General features: G+C 38.4%; 1 protein-coding gene across 4 annotated transcripts in view; it reads left to right on the top strand.

The window, feature by feature from the left end:
- ehmt1b (euchromatic histone-lysine N-methyltransferase 1b) overlaps positions 1-17837 on the top strand; it is a 71749-nt gene extending 53912 nt beyond the window's left edge. For all 4 annotated transcript variants that reach the window (XM_062031563.1, XM_062031562.1, XM_062031564.1 and 1 more), the window contains exons 18-25: positions 7495-7659; positions 7917-8061; positions 10839-10916; positions 12402-12517; positions 12638-12724; positions 12941-13019; positions 15102-15277; positions 17021-17837. In XM_062031563.1, coding sequence (XP_061887547.1) covers positions 7495-7659; positions 7917-8061; positions 10839-10916; positions 12402-12517; positions 12638-12724; positions 12941-13019; positions 15102-15277; positions 17021-17210 — 1036 coding nt within the window. In that variant the 3' untranslated portion in view covers positions 17211-17837. The remainder of the gene's footprint in view (positions 1-7494; positions 7660-7916; positions 8062-10838; positions 10917-12401; positions 12518-12637; positions 12725-12940; positions 13020-15101; positions 15278-17020) is intronic.
- Positions 17838-27172: the final 9335 nt, after the last annotated feature.

Genomic DNA, 27172 nt, shown 5'->3' with positions numbered 1-27172 from the left:
AATAAAGAGTGTGTGTGTGTGTTTGTGTGTGTGTGTGTGTGTGTTTTCTGGCAATGCTTACTTAATGGGGACATCGCTCTGTTCACACAGTCACCTTTAGGGGACCTCTGACGGTATGGGGACAAAAAAACAGGTCCCCTAAAGGGAAACCTTTTTAAATGATAGTCAGATCCATTCTATATCCTTAGTTGGAGTTGCAGACAATTTCATTACTGCTAAATAGCAGTTTTCAGTAATGTCACAGAAGATGCAGGATTTGCTTTAACATTTAAGTGGTGAAACTTCCTATAAGAGGACAGCTGTAGTGCTGTATTCTGAGGATCATGTCATATTTAATTTGAACTTTTTTTTTTTTAAATGGTCCTCAGTAGTCACGTACAAATTTGTGTGAATTATGCAAAATTCTTTAAATTTGGTCCCCATGAACCATATTAACTCTTTTTCCCCAGGGTCCCCAGTAATAATGATCAGCACATTACTTCATCAATCCAGAGATTTAAAGACGTGTATGAGCTAACTGGGCAGTGGCCATTTTACCAAATGTTTTTATGCCTCCACAACCTGTAGAAAGGGTGGTCCCCACAAGTGATGATCAAAAACTTGGTCCCCATTCCAAATGATAACTAGTATGTGTGTGTGTGTGTTGTTGTTGTCTGCAGTCACTGTGTGATGTTGCCTCCTTCCATTTGATATCAAGTTAATTTTAGTATTTAGTTATTATTTTTTCTTCGGTCAATGGTCAACAAAATAAACAAACAGTTTTACATAAACAAACAGTTGTACATTCATATATTAAAAATGTTGCAGACCGAAAGGGTTTAGGCTGAAGTTGAACACTTATTGCGCCTAACCCTATAAATAAAGTCAAATACAAGATGAGCTTCCAAAAATTATGAAATTTCCTTTTCACAACATATTATAAATACACATTGTACACAACATAAATACTGTTCAATTATACAGTATACACAGTAAAGGCATGTGAAATATCCTTGTACACATGTTAAACCTTTGCACCAATTATATACTATATACAAACAATTATGCTTCCATTATTATTTATATCCCACATTTAGTTTTTAATTAACATTGATCATAGTATTAACTACAGTGTTGATTCAAGAGTGATATATTTTTCCAAGACATTGGTCTTAAAAGTGTTTTTTAAATGTGTGAATGGAACTGGAACATTTTAAGGAATCATCTAAGCTGTTCCACAGTTGAACCCCCCTGACAGAAACACATCTACTTTTTAAGCTTGTTCTTATGTTTGCTCTCTGAAAGACAGCTTGAACCTCTGAGGTCATAGGGACTCTACTCTCCCTAGGTTTGAACCTCTCCTGTAGACACCGAGGCAGCATGTGGTTATGAGCTTTGTACGTCACAATAGCAGTGTTGATAGCAGTAGCAATATAATTTGAGTTAGTTTCATTCGTAAAAAGATATTCCCTGCATTGAACTTCTGGCGCTGTCTTGTTGACATAAAACCATATCAAAAGTAGCGTGCCACATCACATCAAGCTTACCGCTAAACGTTCTGATCTGGTACTGACCAGGGGAATCCGACTGTTTAAAAGAATCGTATATGTGTGAATGCTTTCACACAATTAAAACAAACCCTCGTGAAGACTCGCAGCGGGTCTTGACGCGATGTGATTCCTGCCCAGTGCTCTGAATGTCAACGTGAAGAAATTCAACGAAGAAAAGCAAAACGTAAACGGTGGGAGTAGCTATGAAAGACCGCGTCAAAGGATATTATGTATCGGTATTAAAGTTAAAGTACCACTGATAGTCACACACACACTAGGCGTGGTGAAATTACCCCCTGCATTTCACCCATCCCCTTGTTTCACCCCCTGGGAGGTGAGGGGAGCAGTGAGCCGCAGCGGTGGCCGCGCTCGGGAATCATTTTGGTGATTTAACCCCCAATTCCAACCCTTGATGCTGAGTGCCAAGCAGGGAGGTAATGGGTCCCATTTTTATAGTCTTTGGTATGACTCGGCCGGGGTTTGAACTCACGACCTACCGATCTCAGGGCGGACACTCTAACCACAGGTATTGTCTCAAATACATATATATTTGTAAAATATACCGGTTTAATATATATCGGTATTAATGGTATACCGCCGTGCCGTAGTTTGTCTTCTTCACTGTCGGCTTTGAAGGGACTCAGGCTTGTTTTTCCAGTGTATTCTCTGCCTTGTTTTTGCTTTCACTTTCGTCTCAAGGCGGGTTTCGTCTGAGCTTGTGCCTTCTTCTTCAGCATGTGGCAGTTCGGCGTTCACAGGGCTGATTGTGGCAGAGGATTTACATTATGTGAAGTAGCCGTTTCCTTTTTCGACGGCCGCGTTCATTGCTGCATTGTGTGGATTTTGTTGTGTCTTGTTAAATTGCTGACTGAGTGATTGTGTGAGTGGTTTGATTTAATCTGAACAATTTAATTGGTCCACCGTCACACCGTGACCCGTTCGGCATGTGACGAGGCTACATTTTTTGGCAGCATGTGACGCTTGTGAACCCGGAAAATCCATAAATTGGGCGCAGCATTGTATAAAGTGCATGGTTTAGCAACATAGAGACTGGAAATTACGGTAATGAAGTGCAACTAATTTTTTGGAGACCATTTGTTTGCTAGCTTAGTTGGACCAGGTGTGACGCATAACACTATTAAGGTGCTCACAGACTCCAGCGTACTGTGGCAGAGACTCTGCCCACTTCACCACTGCATTTTGACAGTTCTGTTGTGAAGCACATATATTCAGTGTCGGTGAGGAAAAAAGGTTGACACCTTGGGTAGTTTTAATAAGGCATCGGTCTCCAACCTTTTTTCATCAGAGAGCTATTTTTACAAAATAAAAATGGCCGGGAGCTCCTCATTATGTATAATTTATTTTCACAGCTTATTTCAACCCAAACAAAGTGAATAAGCTTGTTTTGCCAGAGTATGAACAAAATGTTGGAAACCACACCTCACATTTTGTAATAAAAATATTGACAATAAAGTTTGTTCATTTTGTATTTCAGTAGCTTCTTTTAAATCACTATTTGAGTTACTTTGACAAAAAATTATTTTGTGTGTTTATATGACTGGCAACATTTAAATTGAATTTTATTTAGGAAATATATCTCCACTCAACCAGAAAACCGTCTTTATGCTATTTTGTGGTCATTTTCCATTAAGTACGAGGAACCATGTCTGAATTGAACAGTTATAAAATAATACGTTTGCCTCTGATCCAAGCATGCTTCATCAGTCCTAGATCATATCCAGTCTAAATGCTGGTGCCAAAGCACCAATAATTTTTACTGAGAGTTTAAAACCTCTAAAGGCCTTAGTGGCCACATGCATGGACAGCACCTTTTAGCTCTTATTTCCAAAATTGTGTACACTACTGAATTGGGGTCTTATGCCGACATATGGACACTTATACTGCCATCTGGTGGTGTCAGAAGAGTATAACATACAATGGAATTTGGGAAAAAAAGTGTAAAAATAAAAATGTGCATGTTACTACACATGAAGTACACGTTTGTGTACTTATGGACTCAGTACATCATATTAAAATATGATTTTTAGTTTTTATTCTAATTAGGGTCCAATAAGCCCAAATAGCAAAGAGAAATAAAAAAAGCATGTAAACAAACAGCTTGGGCCTTAAGAGGTTAAGGAAATATTATTTTACCCCTTGGTGAGCTACTCAAAATCAGCTGGGGAGCTAAAAGTAGCTCACAAGCTACTGGTTGGAGACCCTGTATTAAGTTAACATCACTAAAACACATGTCAATATAAATGGGCTTGGTGTACGGGCTTTTTCACAGCAAAGTTGCGATATATAAAGAGTGAACTGAAGTTGAAAATGTTTCTACATGCTGTGGATACTTTGGCGACACACAGAGGTGGTCCTTTGGGCTTTGCCAACATTTGACCTCAACAATGTAAAAGATCGAGGCCACAAAATTAACTTTTTCGTCAATGCATTTAATGCTTCATATTCGTATTTATCCAGGCAATCATTTTGCCGTATTGCTGTCACACTGTGTTCCTGTGACTGCAGCACAGCCTGGCCAATCGGCAGCAGCCGTCGGGTGTTGCGGCGCATTAATGGTACAGAATAGAATGGACTTTATTGTCATTATATTTGCATATAACGAGATTAAGGACTCCAATTTAAAGTGCGGTAGTGGGAACAAATATGGGATAAAAATAAATTACACAAGAAGTAATAAAGATAAAACTAAGAATTGAAATAAATAGACTACTATCCGATAAAAATAATAAGCAATCCTGTACAATATACAAAACAATATACAAAATACTGTACAGTGTTTCCCATAAACTGCCAAGATACCTGTGGCGGCGTGGTCACCATGACATCATCGAGTAATTTGCATAATTTACTACAATGATTTGATTTTCTCTAAAAAGGCTCAAAAAATTTATACTTACTAATTAATAATAACAGTTTTGTTTTAAACGTCCATCCATCCATCCATCCATTTTACAATATAATTACAACACTTTATGTACATATTTATATACAGATTTGAACAATAAGTTATTCACTGAAATATATTTATTAATTGTGGTTCTTACAAAAAATATATCTTATAAAATATAAAAGCTAAAATGTCTCGAAGCTCTGCCCCTTTAATTAGCGCATACTAAATAATTTTACTTTAGCCTACTACTACAACCATATTATTTACCAGCAACAAAGTGAAACAGAGGCAGAGGTGTCCTGCCACAGTCAGTAACAAATAAACAGAAAACAGTAGCGGTGGTAGATAGACACAGAGCTTCATCAAACATCGGATCCACTGAACAAAGAGCTCCAAAAATCTTGATCTTTAGACTGCCATCAGTTTTACTCCCTACACTTAACCATGTGTTTCCTACTGCCTGCAGACTTTGCACCCTTTGTTATATACACATGTTGTGTTTCTAATATAAATACATTTAATAAAGTCAAATACAAATAAGGCAACAAGAGAAGTATCCTACACTTCTCTTTTGTAAAGTAAATCTGAACAGCCGATATGGGCATCTATATCAGTGGTTCTCAAATGGGGGTACGCGTACCCCTGGGGGTACTTGAAGGTATGCCAAGGGGTACGTGAGATTTTTTTTAAATATTCTAAAAATAGCAACAATTCAAAAATCCTTTATAAATATAAATAAAAACCTATCTTTTTTTCCAAATAGTTCAAGAAAGACCACTACAAATGAGCAATGTTTTGCACTGTTATACAATTTAATAAATCAGAAACTGATGACATAGTGTTGTATTTTACTTCTTTATCTCTTTTTTTCAACCAAAAATGCTTTGCTCTGATTAGGGGGTACTTGAATTAAAAAACAAATTCACAGGGGGTACATCACTGAAAAAAGGTTGAGAACCACTGATCTACATCAACAATATGATTTGCCTGAGAAGCTGGAGAGGACACAAAAAAAAAAAAATTATAATTTTTTTTAAACATTTTTTTAAATGTTTTTATTTTTTTATTTGTGGCGGACGTAATTCTTTCGTGGCGGGCCGCAACAAATAAATGAATGTGTGGGAAACCCTGCTGTACAATATACAGAACAAGACAAGAGTACCGGAGTGATAACAATCAATGTCGGATGTATTGAACTCGAAGGGTAATATTGCACAGTAGAAGCCCTCCCTGAAGGATTTACACAACTCCCGTTGCCTCAACAGAGCAAAAAACATCACCAAGGACAGTACACACCCTGGCTACCACCTGTTCGACCTGCTACCATCGGGCAGGCGCTACAGGTGCATCAGAGCCAGAACAACCAGGCTCAGAGACAGCTTCTTTCCCAGAGCTGTCACCATCTTGAACTTTAACTTACCGTAATTTCCGGACTATAAGCCGCTACTTTTTCCCCTCGTTCTGGTCCCTGCGGCTTATACAACGGTGCGGCTTATATGCGGCCTGTTCTTCTCCGACACCGACGAAGAGGATTTCGGGGGTTTTAGTACGCAGGAGGAAGACGATGACACAATGATTAAAGACTGACTTTTCATATACCGGTAGGCTGGTTATTTTGATAACGTACATGCGAGCACTTTGTATTACTTTGCACCGTTGTATTATTTGTACTCTGCACGAATGCTGTTCGCCATGTCAAAGATGTGAAAGTTTGATTGAATGATTGAAAGATTTATAGTTAATAAATGGGACGCTTTGCGTTCCCAAACAGTCATCTCTGTCCCGACAATCCCCTCCGTGGTAGCAGGAACCCCTATATACTACGGTAATTACACATCAAAACCCTGCGGCTTATAGTCGGGTGCGGCTTATATATGGAGCAATCTGTATTTTCCCCTAAATTTAGCTGGTGCGGCTTATAGTCAGGTGCGGCTTATAGTCCGGAAATTACGGTATAATAAATAATTCACCCCTATACTATATCCTACCCTTATTTTTGTATGCTTCCGTGCAGCTGGCGTACCACACTGTTATGCAGTACGTCAGCAGGCTCTCGACAGCCAAACGATAGAAGACGACAGGAGACGGTGGAGAAAAAATAACTGTCCTGTGTTATAATGAAACAAGATATGAAGTCTTTCGTATTTTTTTTTATATGCTAGCACGTTTAAATTTGAAATATTTCAAACCATATATAACAATTTTTACATAAAACTCTAATCTGGCTGTAAGCAGTGTATTGTATGAACACATTTGGTTGTAAGTTACACAAATTATATTTATATTAGGGGTAATCAGAGTCACCCTAATGTGCTCTCACGTCTTCTAAAGTTTTACCTATCTTTGCAGTGACTATCTTTTCAAACCGGGTAAGCACTTACCTCTGGTCCCCTCGCCACATCAGTTTTATTCTTCACCTTCGTCCTGATGTGGTATCACTTACTTCTTATTTGTTCCTGTGTGAGGTTCTTTGACTCCACAGCTTTGACAGGCTCATACACTTTATCCCACTCAACCCTCTTACGTTAGCTCGAAACGCCAGAAAAAAGCACGTCCTTAATGCTTGGCGGTGAATTCTAATATTTTCAATATGATTTGCTGACGCCAAGGCCAACACAAACGTGAGCTCAATTCCACTTTGATAGAGATGTAAAAAAAGAAATGTGCTTGGATTAGTGGGTGCGCACACTTTAATACATATAAACATTTTTGTGAGTAAGCCGTTTCCTGGATTGGAGCGTACAACTATTTTTATTAGAAATTCCACTCAACTCACTCAAACCAGCAGATTTGGTCACATTTTCAGTAGACCCATAATACATTCATAAAAGAACCAAACTTCATGAATGTTTCTTGTGACCAACAAGTATGTGCTCCAATCACTCTATCACAAAAAAATAAGAGTTGTAGAAATTATTGGAAACTCAAGACAGCCATGACATTATGTTCTTTACAAGTGTATGTAAGCTTTTGACCACAACTGTATATTATTAAGCTAATTGCCTTGTTGTTAAATCTTTTATGTTTTTAAAATGTTGCTTTTGTACATTCCAGGCTCTTCTTATCTCACGGAGCGGATGTTTTCCTCAAAAATCGCGAGGGAGAAACCCCTCCAGACTGCTGCGGTCACAACACAAAAACCTTTGCAGCCCTGCAAGCCAACAAGAGAGAGAAGGATGCCAAGAACGTCACTCAGGCAGCGAGAAAAATCCTTCACAGGTTCAAATTGATCTGTGCTTCCCTTTTCAATGTGAGGTGTTAAAGAGGGGTTTATATAAGGAACAGTAGCCATAGCAGTATGGATATGGCTACTGTTCCTTATATAAAGCATATATAGCAGTATGGATATAAATGACTAACTTGTTGTGTCACCTTGGCTGTGATGAGGTAAAGCTAAGGCTAAGGTAAACGAAGTGCTGGAGCATGAAAAGATACATGCATAATTATATGACATCGTGTGTGTGATCTGTGCACAGTGACATCGCTCTTGGGCAAGAGAGAGTTCCAATTCCTTGTGTCAACTTTGTGGACAGCGAACCTTATCCAGACGACTATAAGTACATCCTTGAAAACTGTGTCACCTCCCCCATGAACATTGACAGAAACATCACACACTTACAGGTGAGTTAGTTAGTGCAAACTAGGGTTGTCCCGATACCAATAGATTGGTACCGGTACCAAAATGTATATCAATACTTCTTGATACTTTCCCAAATAAAGGGAACAGAAAATCTTCCAATACAATAAACAAGCATCCTGAAAGACCCATTCCACCCCGGGCAGACGCTATAGGGTGCTAAAAGCAGGCACAAATAGACTAAAAAAGAGTTTTTACCCAAGAGCCATAGTAACATTAAACAGGCCTGAGTGAGCACGATGTGTCCGTCATGTCCTCATGTATCATGTCTTTTTATTTTTTCGGACTATTATGTGCAATAATGTTATATGTGTATATGTATATATATGCATATGTATGGATATATGCATGTGTGTGGATATATACATACACTACCGTTCAAAAGTTTGGGGTCACATTAAAATGTCCTTATTTTTCAATGAAGATAACTTTAAACTAGTCTTAACTTTAAAGAAATACACTCTATACATTGCTAATGTGGTAAATGACTATTCTAGCTGCAAATGTCTGGTTTTTGGTGCAATATCTACATAGGTGTATAGAGGCCCATTTCCAGCAACTATCACTCCAGTGTTCTAATGGTACAATGTGTTTGCTTATTGGCTCAGAAGGCTAATTGATGATTAGAAAACCCTTGTGCAATCATGTTCACACATCTGAAAACAGTTTAGCTCGTTACAGAAGCTACAAAACTGACCTTCCTTTGAGCAGATTGAGTTTCTAGAGCATCACATTTGTGGGGTCAATTAAACGCTCAAAATGGCCAGAAAAAGAGAACTTTCATCTGAAACGCGACAGTCTATTCTTGTTCTTAGAAATGAAGGTTATTACACAAAATTGTTTGGGTGACCCCAAACTTTTGAACGGTAGTGTATATATAGATACATATCTTCTTTTGTATCTTTTAAAAAAATTTTTTTTTTTACTATTTATATTACTCAATTATTGTGTATGCACCTTACGGGATCTTCTCCAATGTTGCTGTTCTTTGAACCTGTTCACTGTAATAATGACAAATAAAACTTTATTCTATTTTATTCTAACAAATGTTTCCTATTGCACTCAAAGAAAAAAATTATAAGGTTAAAATATAAATTAAGGGGCATTTATAAATAAATAAATGGGTTATACTTGTATAGCGCTTTTCTACCTTCAAGGTACTCAAAGCGCTTTGACAGTATTTCCACATTTACCCATTCACACACACATTCACACACTGATGGCGGGAGCTGCCATGAAAGGCGCTAACCAGCAGCCATCAGAGGCAAAGGGTGAAGTGTCTTGCCCAAGGACACAACGGACGTGACTAGGAAGGTAGAAGGTGGGAATTGAACCCCAGTAACCAGCAACACTCCGATTGCTGGCACAGCCACTCTACCAACTTCGCCACGCCGTCCCGTTTCACACATAGTTTTTGTTGTTGCACTCAAAGAACAATTTCCAATTTTCCATGATCAAGAATTACATTACAATATAAAAAAAAGTCTTTATTAACATAATATTAAATGATTTATGATTAATGGCTGCCAATCATGGTCTGTGTTTCAAGAAAAATACAATTATTTGTAAGTACAAAAAAAAACCTATGGATAAATGTACACAGATAAGCAATGTAGCAGGTAAAACACACATTGTTAAAGATAAAACACAAATTGTAGCAATTTGTTACCAAATTCAGTCATTTTACTTGCACTAGTTGACGTTAGATGGGCGGTCTTAACTCTGCTAATATTTGGCATCAATCCAAGCTGCTGTGTGCGCGTCTATCAGAATCAGAATCAGAAATACTTTATTATTCCCTGAGGGGAAATTAAGATTGTCAGCACAATCCCATTCAAGAGCAGACAAACATTGCAGGGAGACAGAACAGGATCGCTGACGGGTCTGCCAACTTCCGGCGCCCCTTACAAAAAAGGTGAGAAACAGGTAAACGCTAGGGAAGGGAGGTGTGAGAAAAAAATAAAAATCAGTCTAAGCATATCTACATATCTACGTGTGCACAGCAGGGGAGCTGGTTAACTTATGAGAGTAGTGTATGTGTGTGTTTAACAGAATGGCAACGTGTTGTCTGAGTGACATCAGTGAGTGAATGGGCGAGTAAAGAGAGGGAGAGGTAGCGCGTGCACTACGCAGTAGAAAAAGGAATGGGTGCAAAACTAATAATAAAGCAACCGGAATGTCACCAATCGGCGGCCTCGAATTCTGACCTGAAAGCGGAGCTTAGCAGGCCCCTTGTAAAGTGAAGGGATACCCCTGGCTAAAACATCAACCCTGGAGGGAACGTCTTCCCTGTGCTCCTTGACGACGGTCTGCACCGGAGCCAAACAGCAGGACAGGTGTAACAACTACATTATTACCTGTCACTCTTTATGACTCCTTGTGCAGATCTGAATGTTCATTATTTAAATGTTGACTTAAGTTTGAAGCAAGGATGGTAATACTCATCGCCAATTTTGGCGAGGCGTGTTTTAAAGCAACACTTGAAGCGCAGCGCTTCTTGTTTAAAACGACCCCTTTGTCGTTAGTTTTGAAGCCCAAATACTTCCATATTGCGCTTCACGCACACTCTTTATTAACCAGTAGAATTGCTGTTTTACTCGGCCATGTAGTCACCGCCGCAGTATAGTACCGATTTCATTCAATTAGGATAACTGTACTTTATTAGTACCGGTATACCGTACAACCTTAGTGCAAACTGTACCTTTTTTTTACCCTTTTCCAGACTGAAGTGACTGATGATATTGTTCTTTGTATCTGACAGTACTGTGTTTGCAAAGAAGACTGTTCTTCAAGCTCCTGCATGTGTGGACAGCTAAGTCTACGTTGCTGGTACGATAAGGTAAGATAGCCAGATTCACTGTGTCTCTAATGCTGTTTTGAAGTACCCCCAAAATGAGGAAGTGATATTTGATTTGTTGAGTTCAGGAGCATCACGTTCGCACAATTCAACCTGTCCGAAAAGGTGTAAGAAGAAGCAAAATGTAATATCTTAACCCTGCAGCTAGTGATATTTCTTTCACATGATGTCAACACTTAGAATAAGAAATGTGATTGAATGTGGTTGACTTCCTGTGCCATTGTGTCCATTTGTAATAGGAATAGAAAATAATAGAGATTGTATAACAATGGATTGACATCTTATACACTGATGAATGGACAGGAAAGTGAGACATAGAAGGAAAAATGGTTCTAATGTAAAAACTAAAATATGAATAAAATGTTCCAAATAAACTGGAACTGAACTGATAGTAACAAGCGAATAATGACTATCAAAAGATATAAATACAAAAGATAAACATAACCGTAGTTGATTAGTTACAACAAATAGGCTATATAAGTAAAGATAATAGATTAGGTAAGTAAATGGGAGTCAAATAAACTGATCAAACATACTGTAGCTGGTCATTGATGAAGATAACAAAGAAGAAAAAAATAAATAAATAAAAAAAGTAGATAAGTAAATAAAAAGTGTAAAATGAGAATAAATAAAAATGATGAATACATCGAAAATAAGATCAATTACAATTGAAGTGTAAAGATGATTGATTATATTATTTTTTAAAGAATATAGTTTGAGTAGAAATGAATATAAAACAGAAGAAAAATAGAACATTTTAATAAATAAACTATAAATAATAAAGAAATAGATAACTGAATAATAAAAGGGAAATTAAACTATATATATAAAAAAAACTTATTAATTATTACAAAATTTGATAAAGTTGAAAAAATTGAGTTTAATGATAACAGAATAAGTAAATGGGGAGTCAAATAAATTGACCAAATATAACTTGGTCATTAACTAATGTAAAAGAAAAGAAACACATGAATAATATAAAAATGGATACGAAAATAATAAAAGAGGAATGAAAACAAACAAAACAATTATATATACATAAAAAAACAGTTACAATATATAAAAAGTGTAAAGATATCTAAATAAGTAAATTAAAGTAAAAAGACAGTTTATATTTTGGGTAGCAATGAAGGTAAAAGAAAAATAGATAGTTGGGTAAATGAGAGTAAATACAAATGTAAAATACATAAATATTAAGATCAATTACAATAAATGAAGAGTGTAAAGATAATTAATTAAATAAGTAAACAGGAGTATAACAATTGTATAGTTTGAGCAGTAAAGAAGGTAAAAGAGAAGAATGAATAAAATAAAAAAAAGATAAAGATGAATGAAGATAAATGAATAAAACAGTAAGTACATTTGAACTGATTGCTGGTATTAAGCATCTGCACAAGAGCATGTTTATGCCTGTGCTTGTTCTCTTCTTAAAAGGAGTCGTAATACGGTAATGGTCTACTTTTATAGGATGCCTGTCTTCTGCCGGAATTCTGCCGTGAAGAGCCCCCTCTTATCTTTGAGTGCAACCATGCTTGTTCCTGTTGGAGGACCTGCAAGAACAGAGTGGTGCAAAATGGACTCAGGTAAAGAACATTTGAATTTATTTCAAAAGAAAATGTATCTTTTAGTTTGCCGCAGAGAGAAATTGTCATTGTTGTAATGAGAAGGGACAACAAGAAGCAATAACATGTCATGTATTCCAGGACCAGGATTCAGCTCTTTAGGACAACTAAGAAGGGCTGGGGTGTCCGAGCACTGCAAGACATACCACAGGGGACATTTGTTTGCGAGTAAGTCTCTTTTACTAATACATAACTTATAAGAATAACTTTTTTTAATGTATGATTAATTATATGCTGTGATTATTCACAGGATTCATTTTTTGAGTCAAATCTTGTTTTGAATATTTATGACTGCTTCATCAATTGAAGTTTTGTTCATGTTTGAAAACTCAGCATGTCTGAAATATAGTAAAAAATATAAAAAAATCACAATTTTGTCACCAGGTACATCGGTGAGATCATCTCTGAAGCAGAAGCCGAAATGAGGCAGAATGACGCTTTCCTCTTCAGTTTAGAGGATAAGGTACAGTCACAGTTCTCACAAAAACCAAGTCCAGCCTCACATACAGTGCATCCGGAAAGTATTCACTTCACTTATCCCACTTCTTTTTATATTACAGCCTTATTCCGAAATAGAATAAAATCATTTTTGTCCTCAAAATTCTACAGACAATACCCCATAATGACGATGTGAAAGGTTTTTTTTTTTTCTTCAGTTTTGCAAATTAAAAAATAAACAAACACATCACATGTACATAAGTATTCACAGTCTTTGCTCGATACTTTATTGATGCCCCTTTGGCAGCAATTACAGCCTCAAGTCTTTTTGAAAATAAAGCCACAAGCTTGGCACACCTACCTTTGGGCAGTTTCGCCCATTTGCAGCACCTCTCAAGCTCCATCAGGTTAGATGGGAAGCGTTGGTTATCATTAGAGATGTCCGATAATGTTTTTTTTGGGGATATCCGATATTCCGATATTGTCCAACTCTTAATTACCGATTCCGATATCAACTGATACCGATATATACAGTCGTGGAATTAACACATTATTATGCCTAATTTTGTTGTGATGCCCCGCTGGATGCATTAAACAATGTAACAAGGTTTTCCAAAATAAATCTACTCAAGTTATGGTAAAAAATGTCAACATGGCACTGCCATATTTATTATTGAAGTCACAAAGTGCTTTTTTTTTTTTTAACATGCCTCAAAACAGCAGCTTGGAATTTGGGACATGCTCTCCCTGAGAGAGCATGAGGAGGTTGAGGTGGGCGGGGTTGAGGTGTGGGGGTTAGGGGGTAGGAGGGGTGTATATTGTAGCGTCCCGGGAGAGTTAGTGCTGCAAGGGGTTCTGGGTATTTGTTCTCTTGTGTTTATGTTGTGTTACGGTGCGGATGTTCTCCCGAAATGTGTTTGTCATTCTTGCTTGGTGTGGGTTCACAGTGTGGCGCATATTTGTAACAGTGTTGAAGTTGTTTATACGGCTACCCTCAGTGTGACCTGTATGGCTGTTGACCAAGTATGCGTTGCATTCACTTGTGTGTGTGAAAAACCGTAGATATTATGTGATTGGGCCAGCACGCAAAGGCAGTGCCTTTAGGGTTTATTGGCGCTCTGTACTTCTCCCTACGTCCGTGTACCACTCCGTACAGCGGCGTTTCAAAAAGTCATAAATTTTACTTTTTGAAACCGATAACGATAATTTCCGATATTACATTTTAAAGCATTTATCGGCCGATATTATCGGCAGGCCGATATTATCGGCAGTCCGATATTATCGGACATCTCTAGTTGGTTGTCATCCAGGATGTTTCTGTACATTGCTGCTTTCATCTTTCCCTCTATCCTGACTAGTCTCCCAGTTCCTGCCGCTGAAAAACATCCCCACAGCATGATGCTGCCACCACCATGCTTCACTGTAGGGATGGTATTGGCCTAGTGATGAGGGGTGCCTGGTTTCCTCCAAACATGATTCATGGCATTTTAATGAGAAATGGCTTCCGGAAGTCTGCTACTATACCATACAGGCCTGATTGGTAGATGGTTGCAGAGATGGTTGTCCTTCCCTCTGTAGCTCTGACAGAGTGACCATCGGGTTCTTGGTCACCTCCCTGACTCGACTAAGATGAATGCAGCGATGTACAGAGACATCCTGGATGAAACCCAACACCTCCCATCCAACCCGATGGAGTTTGAGAGGTGCTGCAAAGAGAAATGGGAGAAACTGCCCGAAGAAAGGTGTGCCAAGCTTGTGGCATGGTATCTAAAAAGTCTGCCAAAAATGAATCGACGAAGTATTGAACAAAGACTGTGATTACTTATGTTAATGTGTTTTTGTTTTTGTTTTTATAAATTTGCAAAAATTCAAAATATAATTTCACATTGTCATTACAGGGTATTGTGTGTAGAATTTTCAGGACAAGAATGAACTCATTCCAATTTGCAATAGGGCTGTAACATAACATGTGGAAAAAGTGACACGCTGTGAAGACTTTCCGGGTCGTCCAAACGTGTTCAGTCAGTTAATCATATGCTGTTGAGTAGCTGTGACTTCTTTAAAATCCACCATGTCGTTATTGTTTTATTTTATCTCTGCCTCCCAGCCACAAGCTCAGTACTGCATCGATGCCCGTTTCTATGGCAACGTCAGCCGGTTCCTCAACCACATGTGCGAACCCAACTTGTTCGCCTGCAGAGTGTTCACCACACACCAGGACCTGCGTTTCCCTCACATCGCCTTCTTTGCTAGTGAAAACATCAAAGCTGGAGAGGAGCTGGGGTAAAAAAAACTGTTTTTTTTCCTCCATCGTCATGTTTTACATAATCACTCGGTTTGAAATGGAAACAGAACTTACACATAAATTATACCGAAACTAACACCTACTTTCATTTATTTTACTTTTGCAAAACCAGTGAAGTTGGCACTTTGTGTAATTCGTAAGTAAAAACAAAATACAATGATTTGCAAATCCTTTTCAACTTATATTCAATTGAATAAACTGCAAAGACAAGATATTTAATGTTCCAACTGAGAAACGAAGGTTTTTTTTAGCAAATAATCATTAAGTTACAATTTAACAGCAGCAACACATTGCAAAAAAGTTGGCAAAGGGGCATTTTTACCACTGTGTTACATGGCCTTTCCTTTTAACAACACTCAGTAAACGTTTGGGAACTGAGGAGACCAATTTTTTTATTTTTTCAGGTAGAATTATTTCCCATTCTTGCTTGATGTACATCTTAAGTTGTTCAACAGTCCGGGGTCTCCGTTGTGGTATTTTAGGCTTCATATTGCGCCACACATTTTCAATGGGAGACAGGTCTGGACTACAGGCAGGCCAGTCTAGTACCCGCACTCTTTTACTATGAAGCCACGCTGTTGTAACACGTGGCTTGGCATTGTCTTGCTGAAATAAGCAGGGGCGTCCATGATAACGTTGCTTGGATGGCAACATATGTTGCTCCAAAACCTGTATGTACCTTTCAGCATTAATGGTGCCTTCACAGATGTGTAAGTTACCCATGCCTTGGGCACTAATACACCCCCATACCATCACACATGCTGGCTTTTCAACTTTGCGCCTATAACAATCCGGATGGTTCTTTTCCTCTTTGTTCCGGAGGACACGACGTCCACAGTTTCCAAAAACAATTTCAAATGTGGACTCGTCAGACCACAGAACACTTTTCCACTTTGCATCAGTCCATCTTAGATGAGCTCGGTTCCAGCTAAGCCGGAAGCGTTTCCGGGTGTTGTTGATAAATGGCTTTCGCTTTGCATAGTAGAGTTTTAACTTGCACCTACAGATGTAGCGATAAACTGTAGGTACTGACTGTGGTTTTCTGACGTGTTCCTGAGCCCATGTGGTGATATCCTTTACACACTGATGTCGCTTTTTGATGCAGTACCGCCTGAGGGATCGAAGGTCCGTAAAATCATCGCTTACGTGCAGTGATTTCTCCAGATTCTCTGAACCTTTTAATGATATTACAGACCGTAGATGGTGAAATCCCTGAAATTCCTTGCAATAGCTTGTTGAGAAATGTTGTTCTTAAACTGTTCGACAATTTGCTCAGGCATTTGTTCACAAAGTGGTGACCCTCGCCTCATCCTTGTTTGTGAATGACTGAGCATTTCACGGAAGCTGCTTTTATACCCAATCATGGCACCCACCTGTTCCCAATTAGCCTGTTCACCTGTGGGATGTTCCAAAAAAGTGTTTGATGTGCGTTCCTCAACTTTCTCTGTCTTTTTTGCCACTTGTGCCAGCTTTTTTGAAACATGTTGCCGTCATCAAATTCCAAATGAGCTAATATTTGCAAAAAATTACAGTTTCTCAGTTCGAACATTAAGTATCTTGTCTTTGCAGTCTATTCAATTGAATATAAGTTGAAAAGGATTTGCAAATCATTGTATTCTGCTTTTATTTACCATTTACACAACGTGCCAACTTCACTGGTTTTGGGGTTTGTAGTACAAAATAAAAAGATGGCTGACAATCCTTTTTTTTCCACTTCTCAGCTTTAACTACGGCAAGCACTTCTGGGAAGTGAAAAACAAGATGTTCAGCTGTGACTGCAGCTCCTCCAAGTGCAAGTACTCGTCGGCAGCCATGGCGTCGCTGCAGGCGGACAGCACGCCCGAGGACCAGCAGCAGCCCAGCGCCTCGCCGGACACCAGCTCCTCCAACGCCCCCTCAAGCCCCTCCTAGACACGTACTCATACTTTTGTCTCCACGTCCAAGAACTTTTTTTTTTTTTACAGAGGAATTGGTCCCGTTTTCAGTCATGGAAAAAAAAAAAAAAAGTGTTTTGTGGCAGAACAAGATGAGCAATTGGACACTGTGAATGGTGGAATGCTGCCATTTGCCTCCTGCTAAAAACAAAAAAAAGGCCAGCAGGGGGCAGCAAACATCAGTCTACATTTCATGTTTACCTTCACTGATGAGACATTTTTTTTTTAGGAGGAGCATCAGTTCATACCCACGTGGGTGACTTTTGACCTTTTTGAAATTGGAAGCATTCCAGCAAAGTGAGTTTATAAAATGAAGTTATTTGTGGAGTGTTTGGAAGAGCACACATTAAAAACAAAATGTGTTTGGTGAGTTCACACGACAGTGGCAGGACTGATCCTTACTGGAAGAAAATGGTGCTCTTTTCTTTTCTTTCTTTCTTTTTTTTTTTTTACATGCACATTATTGACCCTTGTGAACATTGTTTGTAAAATAAGAGAATGGTCTGTTTTTCTAAATGTTAGTTTTCTAATCATACTTCACTGTAGGTGGCTCTGCTCATTATTATTTAGATTTCATGATAGATGTCGTGCAAAATCTTGATAAAAGGTGGGGGTGGGGGGGGGGTGGGGAAGATTCCATTTTGTTCTGTTACATATTTCTGGATCGGGAACCATGGTTGTCTTTTTCAATAAATTTACTACTAATACATTCTTTTTCTTGTTGCGCTTTAGTTTTGCTACTCCTATTACCTCCGCCAGGGAATAAGTATTGTTGTCTGTTAGTTAGCAACAAGTTATTGGCAGACTTTCATTACACTTTCAGGAAATGTCAGAAATGGATAATGAACAAATGGTTTGGTTTTGGTTTCGATCCTATGGAGCCCCTAAAGGGACATGGGGGACTTTTTTTTTTTTTTAGACATGTATCTCGTGCGCACGAGAAAGTTTTTATAAATGTATAAAAAAAATTTTTTTTTTTTTTTTTAGACATGTATCTCGTACGCATGAGAAACTATCTCGTCATCAGTTTTTATAAATTAATAAAAATAAAAATAAATTATAATTAAAAAAAAAATTTTTTTAGTCATTTGTCCTGTGCGTTTGAGAAACTTTCTCGTGCGCACGAGATACGTGTCTAAAATAAATAAATAAATAAATTATATATATTTTTTTATAACTTTATAAAAGGTTTCTCGTGCGCATGAGAAAGATTATCGTGCGCACAAGATAGTTTCTCGTGCGCACGAGATACATGTCTAAAAAAAATAAAATTGAATTTTAAAAAACATTTTTCCCCCCATGTTTCTTTAGGGGCTCCGTACGATCCGGATCATTTCTACTAAGTTACAGTGTTTTAAGTCGCACTTCAAAAATAGTTAGCCTAATGTACAGAATAATTCTGATTTTGCTTACCGACCACGAAACTATTTTATTTGGTACATTGTGCAATGATAAGTGTGACCAGTAGATGGCAGTCAAACATAAGAGATAAGTGTAGACTGCACTATGATGGCAATATGACTCAAGTAAACACCAACATTTTATATGTTCCATTGAAAATATAGAACATTACACAGGGCGCTCAAAAATCTGTCAACATGTTTTAGTACGACTTTGGTAAGCTAGGATGCCGCACTGCTTGATGGATTGTACTGTGCTTCAACATGCGAGTATTATTATGGTGTGTGTGTATAAGGTAAGACATATTATCTGGTGTTTAGTTTCGCAATAATATGCAAAAGCAACTTTTCTTACCTTCTGGTACCTGCTGATCTGTATTTGGGATCTGCATAAATCCTGAAAAATTGCACCCATCCGCCTTTGTAGTTCGTGACGACGTCGTATCTTCTTGTTATGGGACATTCATCCTCCGCTGTTGCCATTTCTAATATAAAGTAGTGTAAAGTTCTTACTTATATCTGTCAGTAAACTCGCCATGAAAGCGCTAAAACATACCGGTGTAGTGAGTTTACATTATTCACCCAAGGAACTTTAGTTGTTAGAGAGTTCCGGTCGGACGGTTTTTCACGGGCGTTGTTTTTGTTTCCGAATGTGAAGATGCTGCTCCGTTATTGATTGAAGTAAAGTCTGAATGTCATTAAAACAGTTAGCTCCATCTTTTGACACTTCTTCCACTCCCGTCCTTGCACGCTACACCGCTACAACAAAGATGACGGGGAGAAGACGCTGCCGAAGGTGAGCCACGTAAATAAGACCGCCCACAAAACGGCGCATCCTGAATCGACTGTCAGAAAGCGACTTGAAGATGATCTGTAAAACATAATGTATGCAACATTTTGACCAAAGAACTACCATTACATGTTATGTAGACCACAAGGAAGTGTTTTCAATTTAGAAAAAAAAATTATAACATAACTCCTTTAATGCGCCCTATGATCCAGTGTGCCTTATATATGAAAAAAGAAAATAGACCATTCATCGGCAGTGCACCTTATAATCCGATGCGCCCTATGGTCCGGAAAATACGGTACCTTATGTTTACGCGACGAGCTTCAACTTCAGTGTGTGTGTATGCTCGCATCCCCGCCTCCACCCACAGAGACGTATAGTGGATGACTGACAAGAGCAGGGGTGTCAGAGCTGTAAGAGGACCGCTTTTTCAAATGATGCGTGCGGGTAATAACCTGTGATCAATTGGAATTCAAGTGTGATGCATCTGATTGAAAGAAATATATGATTTGACAACACTAATATTAATGTATAATCACCTCATGATATTACACAATTGCCTATGCATTTGATTATCAAAGTTTTTTAAGTACAAATTAATGACTAACTTGCTTGGAAATCATTAGTAAAGGTGACAAGCGGATATTTAACTACTTTCATCTTTTTGTAATAAAGCAGGCCTGAGCAATTATTTTGACTCGGGGGGCAAATTTAGAGAAAAACATGTGTCTGGGGGCCGGTATATCGGTGTGGAGGGGGGCGTGGCCTGCGGGCCTGCCGCGGAACGGGGTGTGCCAGGACCGGCCTCGAAGACAGCGACAGGTGAGTGGATGGCCCAGGTGGGCCTTGTTATCTAATCACCTGTCGCCTTTATTAGCAGCAGCCGGTATGAGACACCTTGTTGGAGCTGGAGTGGGAGCGAGAGCGAGAGACGGACGCAGAAGAACATTTGGCTGAAAAGCAAAACCATAGCACATTGTGATGGAAATGAAACAGTGTTGTAAAACCTGATCCGGGCTCTCGTGACAGTGTTTGGTGGTCCGAGGAACCCACGGGAGGGCAACCTCCACTATCGGGTTTCCAGGAACACTAATACAAAACCTCACAATAATGTCTGATTGAAAGCTAAAAAATGTTATGGAATTTAATATTTTATTACTGAATGAGACACCCAGAATGTACATGAAAATAAAGAATGTGGGATTTACAATATTAACTATAAACGATAAAACACTGAATATTGACAACATATGAACGTCACACCCACTCATCGATTGACATATTTTACAATCGAGCGAAATGCGACAAAAATGCAGCGGACAGCAAAATATGAACGCGAAGGGTAAAAAAAATATATTATTTGGGAATGTCCGGCGGGCCACATTGAAAAGCTTAACGGGCCGCGTGTGGCCCCCGGGCCTTAATTTGCCCAGGTGTGTAATATAGCATATAATATAATATTTGGCATTATCCAATAGTATTTAAGTAAAACATTTTTTTTCTGTCAAAATTAAAAGAACAAATGCATCTTGTAAATAAAATGAAGTATTTTATTGACACACATTTTTTCGCAGGCCACATAAAATGATTTGGCGGGCTGGATCTGGCTCCCGGGCCTTGAGTTTGACACCTGTATACCCCTATTTCTTTCATTCTGCAATGAAACGTTAAGTTTGAATGCAACTTTCAGGAAATGACAGAAATGGAATAATGAACAAGTGATTACAATACCGTCTGAATTTAGACCTTTTTAAAGGATTTTTTTTTTTACCATTGGGACCTGGCAAAGTTCTGCTTTCTCTGAGTGCTTTTCTATTTCCTATGAGATTTTTTTTGTTGAAATGTAATTTTAATTTTGAAAGGCGCCAGTAAAAAAAAAAGGGTGAAAATTAGGGATGTCCGATTATGGCTTTTTGCCGATATCCGATATTGTCCAACTCTTAATTACCGATACCGATATCAACCGATACCGATATCTACAGTCGTGGAATTAACACATTATTATGCCTAATTTGGACAACCAGGTATGGTGAAGATAAGGTCCTTTTTTAAAAAAAATTATTAAAATAAAATAAGATAAATAAATTAAAAACAATTTCTTGAATAAAAAACAAAGTGAAACAATATAAAAACAGTTACATAGAAACTAGTAATTAATGAAAATGAGTAAAATTAACTGTTAAAGGTTAGTATTATTAGTGGACCAGCAGAAAGCACAATCATGTGTGCTTACGGACTGTATCCCTTGCAGACTGTATTGATATATATTGATATATAATGTAGGAACCAGAATATTAATAACAGAAAGAAACAACCCTTTTGTGTGAATGAGTGTAAATGGGGGAGGAAGGTTTTTTTTGGGGTTGGTGCACTAATTAGGGACCGAGTCCCTTTGGGACAGAGGACCCTATTGAATTTCTAGCGTTTTATTATTATACCGCCGCCTCTTTGAGCTGTAATTTGAACCCCTCAACATGCTTCAAAACTCACCAAATTGGACACACACATCAGGACTGGCGAAAATTGCGATTTAATCAAAAAAACAAACCCCAAAACTCAAAATTGCGCTCTAGCGCCCCCTAGGAAGAAAACACAGACAAAACTGCCTGTCACTCCCGGTAGGAATGTTGTAGAGACATGAAACAAAAACCTCTATGTAGGTCTCACTTGGACCTATATTTCATACACTGACAACCCCCAGCAAAAATCAACAGGAAGTTTGCAATCCCCCCTTCAAAACAAAAGTTGTGTAAAAACAGTCACCTTTTTTCAAACATGATCTCCTCTGAGTGCGTTTGTCGTGTCGGCTTCAAATTAGCACAGGAGAGAGATTGAACCCTTCTGATTAAAAGTTGATGAAAGAGTTTTAATTGCTGCTCCGGTTTGGATTTTATGAGCCCTCAAAGTCGGTCCCGTCCATCGCTGCTTGCAGCTTTAATTGTAAGTGTATACTGTGTTTTTTATGTTGATTTAATTTAAAATAAATAAAAAAATAAAAAATACAGATACCGATAATAAAAAACCGATACCGATAATTTCCGATATTACATTTTAAAGCATTTATCGGCCGATATTATCGGACATCTCTAGTGAAAATGCAAAAGTTTCCAGTGGATAACGAAAGCGTTGACAACTAGGGTGTGAGACCTAAAGAGATGAAAAAGAGCACTGCAACAAAAGTATTGATGCCATCAAACCAGTATCGATATGATACCAATACTCACTCACTATTTTGTGAATATGATTGTTAATATGAGTATGAACATGAGTATGAATATACGTATGAATATGTGTGTGAATATGAGAAAGAATATTCAGTATGAGTAAAAATATGTGCGTGAATATGAGTAATAATATGCGTATGAATATGAATATACACATGAGTACGATTATGTGGGTGAACATCAGAGTAAATGTTTGTATGTGTGACACATTCAGGTCAGCTGGGAGAGCTAACACTAATGATGACAAGCAGTATAGAAAATAATACAATAGCTTATTGTACTTGTTTCATAATTGTGGGTCCAGTTAATTAGAAGATACATTCTTGAGTATTACTATGAGAAAAATATCAAACCATTCACGTGCTAAATATTTCAGTTCTGTTTTTTGCAGCGCGGCGAAGCAACAGGAAGCCAATCGGTCGTCGTTCCTGCGGAGAAAGTTTGTGATAAGAAAAAGTCTGTTTGATAATGAAGTCATTGATGAAACGCTGAACGCAGGAAGCAGACTTTTCCGCATTCCGAGATGGCAGCCAGTGATTGTGCGTGTGACCCCGCCTCTTGATGCACGCTAAGTGGTTGCTGTTGGATTCGTCCTACTTTTACATGACGGCCATGAAGAAAACACGTCCTCACACTTCCAGATGGAGAGAAACACAATGTGCTTTGATTTATGGTAAGATAATACTTTTTTAATACAGTATTATTGTCTGTAGTGATGGTAACTTTCACATTTAAACTAATACGCTGCAAATTCCGAATACTCGGCAAACCACATGTTGGCACTTTGTCTGTGTTCAGGTTTTGATAAATATGGATATTTTTTATGTGACATTTAATAGTGAGATAATGATAATAACCCGGCTATCCAGTTGCTATATTTTGTTTTCTTACACTTCTGAGTATCATTTGTAAGTATCCAGTTTGTCCCAGGTGTGTCGCCATAGTCAGGAAGTAGTATTTGCCATTCATTAGAATGCATCAGTCTTGTCTTTTGTCGAGAAATACAAAGTGTTTATACTGTAAGTATTGTATGTAACATTACCAAATTTATGGGGGTTGAAATTGACATGGAAAATCGCTAATGCTAATCAGTAGCATGTACATGGGATATCTGATGTAAATTAGCATCGAGCGAGCACATTTTTAAAAAGTGGAGCCTTACTTTTGAATGCTTTCTATCAGGCAAACAAAACCCAAAACCAGTGAAGTTTGCACGTTGTGTAAATGGTAAATAAAAAGAGAATACAATGATTTGCAAATCCTTTTCAACTTATATTCAATTGAATAGACTGCAAAGACAAGATATTTAATGTTCGAAGTGAGAATTTTTTTGTGTGTGTGCAAATAATCATTACCTCAGAATTTAATGTCAGCAACACGCTGCAAAAAAGTTGTCACAGGGGCATTTTTACCACTGTGCTACATGGCCTTTCCTTTTAACAACACTCAGTAAACGTTTGGGAACCGAGGAGACCATTTTTTTGAAGCTTTTCAGGTGGAATTCTTTCCCATTTTTGCTTGATGTACAGCTTAAGTTGTTCAACAGTGCGGGCGGGGTCTCCGTTGTCGTATTTTATGTTTCATTTTCAATGGGAAACAGGTCTGAAATACAGGCAGGCCAGTCTAGTACCCACACTCTTTTACTATGAAGCAACACTGTTGTAACACGTGCAGAATGTGGCTTGGCATTGTCTTGCTGAAATAAGCAGGGGTGTCCATGAAAAGACATTGCTTGGATGGCAACATATGTTGCTCCAAAACCTGTATGTACCTTTCAGCATTAATGGCGCCTTCACAGATGTGTAAGTTACCCATGCCTTGGGCACTAATACACCCCCATACCATCACAGATGCTGGCTTTTAAACTTTGCGCCTATAACAGTCTGGATGGTTCTTTTCCTCTTTGGTCCGGAGGACACCACGTCCACAGTTTCCAAAAACAAAATGAAATGTGGACTCGTCAGACCACAGAACACTTTTCCACTTTGCATCAGTCCATCTTAGATGAGCTTGGGCCCAGCGAAGCCGGCACGTTTCTGGGTGTTGTTGATAAATGGCTTTCGCTTTGCATAGTAGAGTTTTAACTTGCACTTACAAATGTAGCGACGAACTGTCGTTACTGACAGTGGTTTTCTGAGGTGTTCCTGAGCCCATGTGGTGATATCCTTTACACACTGATGTCGCTTTTTGATGCTGAGGGATCAAAGGTCCGTAATATGATTGCATACATGCAGTGATTTCTCCAGATTCTCTGAACCTTTTGATGATATTACGGACCGTAGATTGTGAAATCCCTAAATTCCTTGTAATAGCTGGTTGAGAAATGTTGTTCTTAAACTGTTGGACAATTTGCTCACGCATTTGTTCACAAAGTGGTGACCCTCGCCCCATCCTTGTTTGTGAATGACTGAGCATTTCATGATACCTAATCATGGCACCTAGCCTGTAGGATGTTTCAAATAAGTGTTTGATGAGCATTCCACAACTTTCTCAGTCTTTTTTGCCACTTTTCCCAGATTTTTTGAAACATGTTGCAGGCATCAAATTCCAAATGAGCTAATATTTGCAAAAAATAACAAAGTTTTCCAGTTCTAACGTTACGTGTTCTGTGGTCTGACGAGTCCACATTTTAAATAGTTTTTGGAAACTGTGGGCTTCGTGTCCTCCAGACCAAAGAGGAAAATAACCATCTGTTCTAGGCACAAAGTTGAAAAGCCAGCATCTGTGATGGTATGGGGGTGTATTAGTGCCCAAGGCATGGGTAACTTACACATCTGTGAAGGCACCATTAATGCTGAAAGGTACATACAGTTTTTGGAGCAACATATGTTGCCATCCAAGCAATGTTATCATGGACGCCCCTGCTTATTTCAGCAAGACAATGCCAAGTCACGTGTTACAACAGCGTGGCTTCATAGTAAAAGAGTGCGGGTACTAGACTGGCCTGCCTGTAGTCCAGACCTGTCTCCAATTGAAAATGTGTGGCGCAATATGAAGCCTAAAATACCACAACGGAGACCCCCGGACTGTTGAACAACTTAAGCTGTACATCAAGCAAGAATGGGAAAGAATTATACCTGAAAAGCTTCAAAAATTGGTCTCATCAGTTCCCAAACGTTTACTGAGTGTTGTTAAAAGGAAAGGCCATGTAACACAGTGGCAATGTGTTGCTTCCATTAAATTCTAAGTTAATGATTATTTGCACACAAAAAAAATATGTTTCTCAGTTCGTACATTAAATATCTTGTCTTTGCAGTCTATTCAATTGAATATAAGTTGAAAAGGATTCTGTTTTTATTTACGAATTACACAACCTGCCAACTTCACCGGTTTTGGGTTTTGTATTAAGATTGCGTGAGCACAAAGACCTGCCGTATGCCCTAATCCTGAAAATTAAAATGACATCAAACATCTGATTTCTTTATTTTGTATGTTATTTTTTATTTTTTTTTTATTTTTTATTTTTTTCATAAAGAAATACAATCATGTGTGCTTACGGACTGTATCCCTGCAGACTGTATTGATCTATATTGATATATAATGTATATATTGTGTTTTTTATGTTGATTTAATAAAAAATAAAAAATAAATAAAACAATTAAATTTTTTTTATTTCTTCCACTGGGCTGGAGTATACAAATTAGTTTTAAGATAGGACTTAAATCCTTCTACTGAGGTAGCATCTCTAACTGTTACCGGGAGGGCATTCCAGAGTACTGGAGCCCGAAAAGAAAACGCTCTATAGCCCGGACATCTAATAACAAGTTATTGGTGTGTTTAGTGGGACAGGCCAAAGTTAAGTTGGAAAAAATGTTTCTGTGCGGCCCGGTAGCAAATGCGTCACGGTCCCCGGAACCGGTGGTCGGGCACCACTGGGTTAGGTGAGCAGATGTCTTAGCGCCAAAAACGACTTCCTGTTATTCTTTTTCATTGTCGGCTATCTTTGTATAAAGAATAAAGTGTTTGTGTGTCTTCTTCCAATCACGTCGTGCCAATGACAATGACAGCAAAAATGCATGCACAATCCTGAAGGGACTGAGCCTTATGTCCAGTTTGTGGACAATGACAACAAAAATGCATGCACAATCCTGAAGGGACTGAGCCTTATGTCCAGTTTGTGGACAATGACAACAAAAATGCATGCACAATCCTGAAGGGACTGAGCCCTACGTCCAGTTTGTGGACAATGGCAACAAAAATGCATGCACAACCCTGAAGGGACTGAGCCTTATGTCCAGTTTGTGGACAATGACAACAAAAATGCATGCACAATCCTGAAGGGACTGAGCCTTATGTCCAGTTTGTGGACAATGACAACAAAAATGCATGCACAATCCTGAAGGGACTGAGCCCTACGTCCAGTTTGTGGACAATGGCAACAAAAATGCATGCACAACCCTGAAGGGACTGAGCCTTATGTCCAGTTTGTGGACAATGACAACAAAAATGCATGCACAATCCTGAAGGGACTGAGCCCTGTGTCCAGTTTGTGGACAATGACAACAAAAATGCATGCACAATCCTG

This window comes from Entelurus aequoreus, linkage group LG21, assembly GCF_033978785.1.
Source record: "Entelurus aequoreus isolate RoL-2023_Sb linkage group LG21, RoL_Eaeq_v1.1, whole genome shotgun sequence".
NCBI classification, from domain to species: domain Eukaryota; kingdom Metazoa; phylum Chordata; class Actinopteri; order Syngnathiformes; family Syngnathidae; genus Entelurus; species Entelurus aequoreus.
This window is presented reverse-complemented; position numbering and strand designations above follow the sequence as displayed.